Source organism: Cotesia glomerata, linkage group LG3 (assembly GCF_020080835.1).
Source record: "Cotesia glomerata isolate CgM1 linkage group LG3, MPM_Cglom_v2.3, whole genome shotgun sequence".
NCBI classification, from domain to species: Eukaryota; Metazoa; Arthropoda; class Insecta; order Hymenoptera; family Braconidae; genus Cotesia; species Cotesia glomerata.
The window spans coordinates 5803817-5816534 of NC_058160.1; the positions used below are offsets into that span (position 1 = coordinate 5803817).

At 26.6% G+C, this 12718-nt stretch overlaps 2 protein-coding genes across 3 annotated transcripts; one reads left to right on the plus strand and one right to left on the minus strand.

Annotated features, from left to right (window-relative positions):
* Nucleotides 1-445: 445 nt before the first annotated feature.
* LOC123262160 (ubiquitin carboxyl-terminal hydrolase calypso) lies at nt 446-12518 on the minus strand. Its single transcript, XM_044724280.1, has 7 exons — nt 12328-12518; nt 11928-12142; nt 9788-10736; nt 3730-3834; nt 3331-3647; nt 3111-3259; nt 446-546 (listed from the first exon to the last, which is right to left on the minus strand). The coding sequence occupies exons 1-7, from the start codon at nt 12383-12385 to the stop codon at nt 468-470; spliced, it is 1872 nt and encodes a 623-aa protein (XP_044580215.1). The 5' UTR covers nt 12386-12518; the 3' UTR covers nt 446-467.
* Nucleotides 3844-7129, plus strand: LOC123262162. 2 transcript variants are annotated; one of them, XM_044724281.1, is made up of 3 exons: nt 3844-4331; nt 5894-7049; nt 7081-7129. In XM_044724281.1, the coding sequence occupies exons 1-2, from the start codon at nt 4155-4157 to the stop codon at nt 7043-7045; spliced, it is 1329 nt and encodes a 442-aa protein (XP_044580216.1). In that variant the 5' UTR covers nt 3844-4154; the 3' UTR covers nt 7046-7049; nt 7081-7129. The 2 variants fall into 2 exon arrangements, with proteins under 2 accessions (XP_044580216.1, XP_044580217.1); XM_044724282.1 differs by lacking the exon at nt 7081-7129 and having other exon boundaries at nt 5894-7069.
* Nucleotides 12519-12718: the final 200 nt, after the last annotated feature.

Genomic DNA, 12718 nt, shown 5'->3' on the forward strand with positions numbered 1-12718 from the left:
ATTCAATTTTAAAAAATTTGATTTTTTTATAAGTTCACAGATTAAAAAAATTATTTTCAAAAATTTTAGATAAAAAAATTGTACAAATATTTTTTATACTAGTACGATATTACATAAAGTACTTGTCAAAATTTTTACAAGACCTAAAAATAATTAAGATAAAAATAAACAATAGTACAGATACTAAAAATTTTTAGTATAAATAATTTGTTTAGTTGGGACAATTAGTGCCGTTTATAAGATGTACAATTTAGCATAATTTTATGGATAGCATGATTAATTTTAATCACTGGATCCGATAGTCAGTTTGAATTATAATTATAAATTATAAATCATACATAGTACGGATGTAATAATAGAATTCAAAATTAACGTGAAAAAGTATTTCACTTGGAGGTTTGATTATCGTCATACGTGGAACGTTCACGACCTGCGTAAAATTTTCTAAGAAAATTTGAACGTTTGATTTATTTTCGCTTCTTGCATTTAGTACGACCGCGCCTTCTACGTGATGTATTTGGTCGTGTATCAGTTTTCTTTGAAGACCTGAAACAATTAAATTATTTTTTATTAATTATTTTATCACAAATTGAATATCAAGGTCATTTTTAACCACTTAAATTCTTGTAATAAAACACCACCGCAAGCTATAATTTTTATATTCTTTCAAAATATTTTATTAATGCTTTTAATCGAAAATTTATCAGTTCAATTTACGTAAGAGAGTTTACAACTGCACTATCATAAGTATTTTTTAAAAATAATTGATTTATAGCTTCATGATTAAAAAGTTGTATATTTTGTATCACACTATGTCCTTGAATTATTGGAAAAGTTTTTAATTGTGACCATAAAATTTTTTAAACGCTATTTTATTCATTATTTATAGAAACTAGAAATTCAAATTGCGCGCAAACGCGCGCGCTCTAATCTTGAACCAATAAGGAATCAAGGTCCATGTTTTCGATACTAAGCTAACTTTATTCTACCATCAATTTTAGTATAATAATAATAATAATAAATAGGATTTCAACTTCTACAACGCATCAGATTTTTTAATTTATAAACAACTCACTATTTTTTTTTTTTTTATAATTACATCAAGAATCAACCTGTCAAATAAACTTAATAGTAAATTATAGATAAATTATTACATAGTCTGATGTAATATATTATGACGCAATGTCATGTAATATTAAAATTTCAATGTCAAAAAAGTGATCAGAAAAACCGTGTTAAAAATGTAAATTCTGAATAAAAAATAAATTACTTTTACAAAAAAAAAGATAACCACAAAATAAATATTATGAAATCGATAAATATTTACTTTTCCAGACATTCATTTTTATTGAGTAATTTTTCTTGTTCGAATTTTGGACTTAATCAGGCTTATTAAATTTTTGAGAAGGGTTTATATTTTTTCTCTCTCTTGCTCTCTATTGGACAAACGAGAGTATCTCTGTCATACTTGTACAACTTATGGAATCTTAAAACGGATTTTATGCATAAATAAATGAAAATTTTCCAAAAAAGCGCTTCGCTCTTCGATGGATGTTTTTTCAAAATTTTATCTTATTCATGAGCAAAACTCGTTTAAAAATCAACTATCAACCGCTCTTAAGAGTGAAGTGTTTTACAGAATAAATTATCGGATACCTACATATCTTACTCAGCTAATAATTAAAAAATTTTATAATTATATAATAAATTTGTATCATTAATTGAATCCCACTCTGAATTTTTTTTAATCAAACATATATTTTACGATTTTAAGTAAAAAGAAACAAAAAATCTCAATCTGAAGTAAATCTAAACTAATAAATGGAGAGCTGTTTTTTTGTTCGGTTATACTGCGAAAACTACTGAACCGATCGGAATAATACTTATACCATAAGATGCAGCGTGTTTCGGAGAAGGTTTTAATATATGATATGTTGGTGATTACTTATCTGGAACCTATATTTTTTTGGCTTAGAAATGATAAATTTTTGTTGTAACTAAATTTATTTTACTGGATTGTCATTTGTTTAAAATAAATTTTTTAATTCTATTGGTGATGTTTACATACTAGGCAGATTTCTTCAGTTATGAGACCTGCAATTTCTTTAACTGAAACATTCAATGCCCATTACAAATTTTTTTTTTCAAATCAATTATTATTCATTTTTGTAAGAAAGACACGGGAATGATAATGATTGCACATTGTAAGTTACAATGAATATTAGCTAGAATAATTACATGGATAAAAAATGCATGCCAATTCGATAGAATTGAGAATCTGTGCAAGTCAAAATAAGACTCTAATTAAATTTCAAGTCTAGATCTAAAAATGAAATTCTATAAAGCACCCAGCGGAGCGGGCGAGTAACAGCTAGTCGAAACTAATAAATGAAGAGCCGGTTTTTTTGTCCGGTTATACTGCGAAAACTACTGAACCGATCGGAATAATACTTATACCATAAGATGCAGCGTGTTTCGGAGAAGGTTTTAGTATCTGATATGGTGTTGATTACTTATCCGGAACCTATATTTTTTTGACTTAGAAATGATAAATTTTTGTTGTAACTAAATTTATTTTACTGGATTGTCATTTGCTTAAAATAAATTTTTTAATTCTATTGGTGATGTTTACATACTAGGCAGATTTCTTCAGTTATGAGACCTGCAATTTCTTTAACTGAAACATTCAATGCTCATTACAAATTTTTTTTTTCAAATCAATTATTATTCATTTTTGTAAGAAAGACACGGGAATGATAATGATTGCACATTGAAAGTTACAATTAATATTAGCTAGAATAATTACATGGATAAAAGGTGCATGCCAATTCAATAGATTGGGAATCTGTGCAAGTTAAAATAAGACTCTAATTAAATTTCAAGTCTAGATCTAAAAATGCAATTCTATAAAGCGCCCAGCGGAGCGGGCGAGTAACAGCTAGTTTTTAAATAAAAGGGCCTAGATATTTTAAAAATGTATGTTTAATTATAAAAAATAAACTTGTAGAGCATGTTATAGGAATTTTAAAAATAAATATAGAAGTATAAATACCAACTAACTATTAGTTCTACTCTTCTAAATAAACGATTTGAATAAATAAATTAATTACCTGTGTACACGATTAACAGTAACAGATGTATGCTTCTTTAATGTAAGATGCTGTTGAACCAATTCCGCGAGTTTTCCTTGTTGAGCTAACATCGATAAGAATGTGCATATAAATTCGTCGTAATTATGTGTCCGTCTGCAGTCATCAATCTAAAATAAAATCACACATAAATAAGTACATAATAAAAGTCTTATATAGGTATAAATTTTAATCGACTCACTTTGTATTTATTTCGCTTATCATTTTCATCTTTCAGACTAGTTTCGCATATATTAATTTCCTGCTCAAGATTTTTCAACAACGCCAGCAAATCTTTCGGAGCAAAAGTGTGCGGCTCAAATAATTCTGGATACTTTGAGCAAAGCTTTGAATCTATTTTTTCAACTTTTTTTTCTTCGGTAACAGTGTCGCCATTGCTTGTTTTAACTCTTGCATGAGGAATTCTAACTTCACCGGACAAACAAACCTTTTTATGTAAATGCCCCGAGTCTGAGACAAGTCTTTTTCCATTTATATTAATATTACCAAGAGAGCGAGCTAAGAAAAACATAAATTATTATTATTATTTTTGCTGTTAATTGAATAAATTTTTTTAGTTGTCTTGAATTAAAAAACTTACTGAGACCAGCTTCATTTTTTTCATCGCCCGCAACGCGGATCACGACGAACTTCTTAAAATCTTTTGTTGAAGTTGGACTACTTTGCCCGGAATTCCATCCCCAAGCTGAAAAAAAAAGTATTTATTTTCGTTAGATATTTGAGTTATTTTACAATGTGTATTGGCCTACTATTAAACCAGGTCGCCGATGAATTAGCATCAATTAACTGTCGAAGATTAAAAGACCGAGAGACTAAATTGTCGCGAAACACGAGAAACCTAACGGTTTAATGGTAGGTGTTAATTTACATGGAGAAACTTTGTTTGAGATAAGATGAAAACGTTCATGGTCATCATCGTCGTTGCCAGTGTCAAAAGACATTTAGTATACTGTGCATTACCGATATTATATATTGCTAAACACCTTTTTTTGATATTAAAATAAAATGACCAGTGCATTTAATATTTGTTTATTATTATCATTCATTATTGTGGTAACAAAGGCTTCAAAATGCCCGCAGAAAAGAAAACCACATGATAATAGTTGTATTAAATTTTATGACTGTGTCAATTTACCTAATGGTGGATATGTCTGGGCACCTTCTAGATGTACTGATGGCCTTGTAAGTTCATTTATCATCGGTTTATTTTCAAATAATTTCATGTTAATATTATAATTATTTTTTTTCAACTATAATACTATGTTAAATTTTTCAATAGTTTCTTTTAGAATAAATTATTTGTAATTAAAAAAATTTGTTGAAAAAATTAATTAAAACTAGACAATGAAGCTAATAACAATGATATAATCATTAATATAATTTGGATATATTTAACTGATACTTTTGCAATAATAACTTAGTTTAATGTAATTACAGTAATTTTGTAGTTCAAAGTAAATTGTGTTTTTTCTATTACTAATTTTAGTAGATGTAAATTTCAATTAATTATTAATAATAAATATTGAAAAAAATATATTGATTAAATTACATTGACACTTCACATAAAAGTATCATTTAAATATGTTTTTAAAATTCAAATTTTACACGACTGCTACCAAACTGACTAAAATTTAAATACATTTCATAAATGCAAACTTCCCCCCAAAGGCCAATCATCCTAAAAATATTATACTGAGAATAAAATAGATTTTTTTATTATTATTTGCAGCTAAAATTAGAAATAATTTAATTATTAATCATTTGTATCTACTGAGAGCAAATTTTATTTTTAAAAAGTTAACTTATTAAAAACATTATTTAATTTTAGATTGATTAATAATGTAGTAATAATAATTAATAAAGTTGTTTATAAAAAAAATAAAAAATTTCTTTGCAAAAACTAAAAAATAAATATAAAACTTTTCATAATTTTTACTGTCACAATAATTTAAAAGTAAAAATTATTTTACATTGTAAAGTATTGTATAAGAAGTCGATTATTTAATAGTTAAAAAATTATAAATAATTGCTCAACTTTGAAGAAATATTAATTTACGCTTTAGATTTGGTATTGAGAAGTTATTAAACAATTTATAAATTGTAATATCAAAACTATAAATAATAATTTAATTGAAGTTATTTTTAATAATAATATTATGAAACAAGTTATCAGTTAGTTTTATTTACGAGTTGTAAAGTTTTGAGTAAGGTAAAAGCTCCAATAGATGATCATGTACCAGTATATGATCATCTATTGGGGCTTTTACCTTACTGTCACTGAAAATAGTAATAATAAATTGTTCAATAGCTGAAATACTTTAAAAATTTAATTTAGTAGATAGGTATAACTTTCGGAAAAGTTAAAAAAATTTTTTAAAATTCTTAAATTCTGAAAAAAAATTTTGTGACAATAAAACTATTCATATTTATTTTAGTTTATTATTAAATAACTATTTTTTCAATGAAAGTTATTTAATAATTCAATAATATGTTAAAAATCACGGATTATGAACTTGAAATAACTTTTTATTACCATGTTTTCAACTTTGCCAGTTGTGTAACCTGACCCGACAGAAGTTAACGGCAGATTTTAGCACCATAAAAAGTGAAAGAAAGTGATTCATCTCGCCGATATTTTACATAAACTACATCATTAAAATTACATTAATAAATTGGACATTAAAATTTAAAAAAAAACTATCCAAATAATTTCTACTTCCTAAATTTTTTTCTTTTAATTTCAGGTATTTCAACCTCATCTACTTCTTTGCGTACAACCAGGTGAGAACTGGAGTTGCGATGACCGTGAATCAGGCAACGGAACTTCAAATGACAACATTTCACTAAGTTCTGAATTTAGCAACAGGATTGAATCTAGTAGCGATTTCAATTATCAATTTTCTTCATCGAGTACGTCCAATAAATTAAGTAATCTTCAAGTTATCATTCCATACCCATTTAATCAAACCAACGAAACTGGGACCAAAAAAGAAACTTTACAAATTCTTATACCGATGAAAGGTCAAAATAATTTTCATGACAAATCAAGCGATAGCAAAGGATATTGGGATAAAATAATTTTTTACCAGCACCTTGGACCTTCGGTCAAACAATATTTATTCCTACCCCGGAATTCTGGGTCGGATAAAAATGGATATACTTATCATGATATATTTGATTACTTGGTGAAAAATTTTACTCTGGATCATAAATTGGAAGATATTAAAAATAATGATACAGAAATTGATGATGATATTACGGAAATTGATACGTTGCAATCAAATTTTAATATTGATGAAATTGATAAATTGTCTAATGTGTTGCTTGTAAAAAGTAATTTAGGAAAAAAAGAATACATAACTGTTGATAAATATAAAAAATTACTCGCTAGTAATTTGAAAATTGAAATAATTAGAATTATTCCTTGCCGGCGAGGATTCAGATTGCCTAATGCTACTGATTGCACCAAGTATTATACCTGCGAACTGACAAATGCACAAGTTCACGAATTTACTTGCCCGCCTTACACGGCTTTTAATAACCAAATCAACGTTTGTGACCCGCAGACATTCAAACGGTGTCTAAAAAGTCGTTATCATAGTCTTAGTTCCAGTGATATTAAAAAGGAGATTACAGTTAGTTCTGAAGAAGATGATAATGATGAAGATTATGACGAAGATGATGATAATGATGCTGACAGTGAAGATGAAGTTGCTGACAAACCGTGTGAGTCAGCTGGAAAATTTCCGGATCGGAAGTCGGAAAAGTATTACTATCTTTGTTATACCTCCGAAGTCACGGGAAAAATTGAATCTATTAGAATGACATGCCCTAATGATTTGATCTTTTGTGGAGACAGAAAAGTTTGTACTACAAAACGTTTTTGTAATTATTGATCATGAAATTTTTAGATTTTTTTTTATTCTATATTTGAAATTTTAGTTATGTATGTAATATATTTATTTTTTATAAGGTTATGGATATTTATTATTTTTGATGTAAATAAAAATTTATTTCAATGTTTAATTCTTGAAAAAAAAATTTTTTTTTTCTTTAAATTACTAGTCTTATCAAAGTTCTAACTATTTGATCAGTTATTTTTTTTTTTTAATTAATAATTCAGTTATCAAATCGAGCTATCTTAGAATTAGAAAAAAAATCGTCGATATATATCATTAAAGAGACGGTTATTAAAACAAAAATTTAATTTCTGCCATGAAGAAATTATTGTAAAAAAAGTTAAATATTCTGAATCTAATTATTGATTCAATTACTGTACTAATTGGAGTTCAATTGCTCATATCACTTATTACTTATTTAAATATGATAATTAAAACCTTTAAACTGTTCGAATTAATCATTGAAATTTGATAATTATAAATTTGTAGTTTTTACTTGTGATAAAAATTAACATTTTTTAAATAGATTATTATTGCTTTAAATTTTTACTTTTATAATTAAAATTTTTAAATTAATAATCTTTTCATTATTGTAAATTCCCAAGAAAGTTCACGATCGGCAATATTTTTTTTACTTTAATATAAGCTACAATCGTTATAAGCATAATTCCAAACTACTTAACAATAATTATTTAATTAGAAAGTGTTTTGCATCAATCTTTTGAAAGTAGATACTTTTCAATTACGAAAATAAGCTAAATGTATGATCTCCTGTAATAACAGAAGCACTTAAAATTTTTCTTTTAAAAAAAACACCTTCTTATTGTTTTTCTCAACTACTTTCTAATAGGAAACCATACGTTAATTTAGTAAAATGCATATTACAGCTAATTTTATTTAATGAACTAACTTTACTTTCATCAATTCTCCGAATCGATCTACTCATACACAGAAAGAAAGATTTCTTGACTCGTGAACAAAATTCTTGGCTCAAGTAAATTTTCGGGTGCCCGAAGGAAGACCGAAGTTGTCTTGGCCGAAGTAAAAATTTTTCTTGAAATTTTATTCTTCGTGGAAGTAATTTTTTCTTAATTCAAATTATCACAAGTACTTGATACAATAACTTTTTATATTTGATCAAGATTTTTAGATATTTTGGGGAAACAGCACCACCTACTTCAGCTGAGAAAAAAATTTTCTTACCTTGTGAAAATTTTTCTCTTGAATATTTGATACCTATTTTAGATTATTTTAGAGCGCAATTATACATATTGAATGAAAAAAAATAATTCAATATTACTTGATCTTCCCATTTGATATATTAGTTAATAAAAATATTAATGAAAATTTACATCAAGATATTTAATTTTTTGGAGCAAGAGAGAAATTTTCTCAAGACAAGAAAATTTACTTCTGTCAAGAACTTAATTTTTTGGAGCAAGAGAGAAATTTTCTCAAAACAAGAAAATTTTCTTGACTTAAATAAATTGTCTTGGATCAAGATACGTATTTCTTGAAGCAAGGAATTAATTTTGTTGGAATAAGTGAAATTTCTTGTGTCAAAAAAAAAATTTTTTTCCGCCCAAGAAAATAATTCGGAAGAAAAATATTTTCTTGGTTCAAGTGAACCTTTCTTTCTGTGTAGTATTGTTTTATCTTTATTTAACAAGAGCTTAGACTTTTAATTTAGAAATTCAACTTTTTTGGTAACTTGTCAGCCTGAAAGCTCAACGTGTAAATGTTTAAAAAATTTTCAGAATAATAAGCTAGCTTTAAAACGTACAAAAAATACCGTGACTATATTTAAATAGTAACAAACTAATACAGTGTAAACTCTTCATAACAAAACTCAAGAGACTGAGTATTTTTTTTTTTTTTACGAACAATTGTCATTGCATGAACAAAAAAAAATTTTTTACATATCCGTAATACCACAATGTTTTTCACAATTGACTATTATTCTAAATGCAAACTTTTCTTTCTGCCTCAAATTTTTTACTTAGCTGCTGTTTTGCTTATTTTATCTAATGTATTTTATTCATGAATATTTTTCAACTGATTTTTATTTTCTAACAAATTTAACTATTTAGATCATTCTCTATGATGCTTCATGCTTATATCTTATATCCAAACAATTATTTAATTATTTTCATAAAATGTCTGTATGATATAAATTATAAAAATTCATGAATGATAAAAAAAATATCGACGTTCTAATTAGCAAATTGTCTAACTCCATTTTAGACAAACTTCTATTTGTACGAAAAAAACAATCACTTCAAAATTTATTACCACTTTAAAAAACCATTTAATATCATTAGTATCTAATAGAGATATAATATTTAGGTTTGAATCATTCAAATAAATTATAATTGGATTATTGCTACAGCAAATTGTTAAAAAATCATCCTCTGAAAAATAAGGAGTTAGAAAAATTGCTAATTAGACCGTCGATATATAACAATTTTCATGACATTTAATCAATAATGTATCATTAAAAAGTTTGTAATAGAGTTTACATTGTAGCTTGATTGTTTTTTAAAATCTCCAATTACCTACAATCATATGATAATTATTCACCTCACTGTTTACGTTAATTATCAGTGAGTAATTGTTCTTTGAATCGGAAATAAAATTATTGACTCATAAGATGGCCTAACGATAGATCAACAAATAGTAGATATTGACATGTAATAAAGTAATAACAAATAACAAATAATAATAAATAATATCCGTTACCTTGCGTTGGTGAATTGAAAGCAGATCCAATTTCCGATGAAGTGTCTGTACTGGATGAACTGTGTGCCGGTGATGTTTGAATCCGCAGAGGCGTTGCATAATCCAGAGCACACATTACAACTTTTTCAATGGTAGTACTCGACTCAGTTTTAACATTATTAGTACTGGCTGTTTCACTACTAACATCAGAGTGCAAGTCCGTATTTGTCTGTTCTACATTAACCGCAGGTACATTGAATATCGCTTCCGACTCGTGTTTTATTTCATTTTTGCATTCATCTTCTGTTTTTAGCTTTTTATCACTCTTGTCATCATTATTTTTTTCAGCTACTGCTAATTCCTGATGATTGTGATTATTGTGATTATGATGATGACTCCCATTTGAATTATGATGATGACTACTGTTACTTAATTTGACTAATTGCTGCAACGCCTCGACGACTATTTGCCGGTTAGTTTTAAGCATTGTCAGTTTGTGGGAGATCGCGAGTCTACGGTCTGGCACAACGGCCATCAGATTAAATCTTATGTCCTGCAATTGTTCGCCAGTAGATATTCCGAGACGATCAGTTATAACTCGTCGAAATTGTTCAGTCCACTCTTCGTGCTCTTTCCAAGGTCCGTGGTCCATCGGGTAAGGTTTTAATCCATCCAATTCGAATAATCTACCATTAATTGGTACATAACTGACAAAATGAAATGCCTCACCAGTGAAACGTCCCGTAGACACACCAGTGTTCTTATCCTGTCGCCGCTTAGCTTGTGGCATTGCATGTGAATTATGCGCGCAAGCCAATTCTGGTGTGTTGCCTATCGCCCAGCCTTTGTTTTCTGGGCACATTCCGGATGTGTGAACTTTTAAACGCGATAGTGTAGTGCCTAAATGGATGTTTGGACAGTTAAGTAGTACGGATAATAATGCATGAGTTGCGCAGCTGTTCGGTACAACCTGAAATAGTATTTTAAATTATTATTAAATTATCTAATACAAGAAATTTAATTTTTAGACTAAATAAAAATCAATATCACAAGACAATTATTTTAAAAATAATAAATAATAAATAAAAAGAAAATTCATCAAAATTTAACTACAAGAAATTTTAATTAAAATATATTCAAATAAGTAGATATTTAATAATAATTTTTTATAATTTAATTAACTTTAGAAAATTTTTCGAAAATATTAATGACACTGAAATTAGCACACTTGACAATTTTTTGATTTTTCTTGAAAAATAAATTAGATCAAAAAAATTATTTTTAAGAATTTTTTAGAGCTCTTAAATATGGAATTTTTCTAATAAATTTGGCTTGTTGTAAATAATTTATTAAGAAAATTCTAAAAATTATCAAATGCCTCTCAATTATGAAAATAAATTTAGCAGATATTTAATAATTTTTAGAATTTTTTTTAACAAATAAATAATGGTACCAAAATTTATTAAACAATTGACATGTAGAAATTGAAATAAATTAAAAATGCAATTTTTTAAAAATAATTTTTTGGAATAAATTTTTATGACACTGAAGTTAGCAGACGTCTAAAAATTTTTGATTTTTTTGTTAATTAAATTACAACTAAAAAGATATTTCTAAAAAAATGCACTTATAGTTTTTCAAGTTTTTTACATGTGAAACTTTTTTTTTAATTGTTTAATTGAAATTTTTTCAATAAAAAATTTCTAAAAATTTTGAAATGTCGGCTAACTTTATTTTCATTACATTTTTTGGTTAAAAAAAATTAAAAAATTCTCAAGTGACTGCTAACTTTAATTTCATCTCTCAATTTCAGTATCATAACTATGAACTCAAAGGTTTTTTAATTTTCTGAATTTTGTCTTCATTTTGACGTTAACTATTTTAAAAATCATTTAAATTTCAATCCTCTCATGTCATTATTAATGATATTAAAATTAAGAGATATTTGGTTATTTTTAGGATTTAAAAAAAAAATTAATAAACAAAATTCCACATGTAGAAATAGTAAAAAACTATGTTATTTTTTAAAAATAATATTCTAAAAAACTAATTCATTTTTTTTCATGAAATCTAATGATTAAGTGCCTTTTATTTATGGTCTTACGATTGTTGATTTTAATATTTAGCCAGAACAACCACAATTAAAAATAATTTTATTTACCTGCTGCGCAAAAAAAATATTATTGACAACATCTTCGTCTTTAACAAAACTCTCGTCCTGTTCTACAACCTTCCGACGAGATCTTCGTTCTTCAATCCATCGGAACAAAAAAATAAATCCATAAACTGGACCTTCTAATGACTTTTGTAAGTCATAAATTTCTTCAACTTGCACTCCTTTGACGCCAAAATCCTCGAGTAACAACGTAAATAAACCTATAAAAACAAAAACTAATAAATTTTACGAATAAACTCAATCAATCATAAAATATTCATTCAAATAAATGGCAAAACATTAATACCAAACATTAAAATAAAAAATTAAGTAACTTTGAATCAATAAACAAATTTAGTTAAGTGTAAATAAAATACAACCTTTCACAGTAATAAACAAAAAATACCTGGATCACTTTCCAGTTCCAACCACCCTTCCGTCAGTCGGTTAATATCAACCGGCATTTTTGTAAGTATTATTTATAAATCCATATCATTGTTATAAACAATCAAACGATTGTATATTTGTAGTCAAATACACTCTCGAGCTGTCACAGTCGCCATATTAAAATACCAAAACATCAGATGTTCGGCGGATAGCGCCAGGCGGTAAAAATCTTAACTTTTCAAAAATTCGCGCCAAAACATCTGTCATTTTAAATTTTAAAATAGTTATTTTTAAAATATTTTTTTAAAAAACTTAACAAGTTATTATTACAAGTGACATATGTAATATTTATTACAGTAATAATTAATTGTATTGAGTAAGAGTAAAGACAATAAATTGCGCAAATGCAG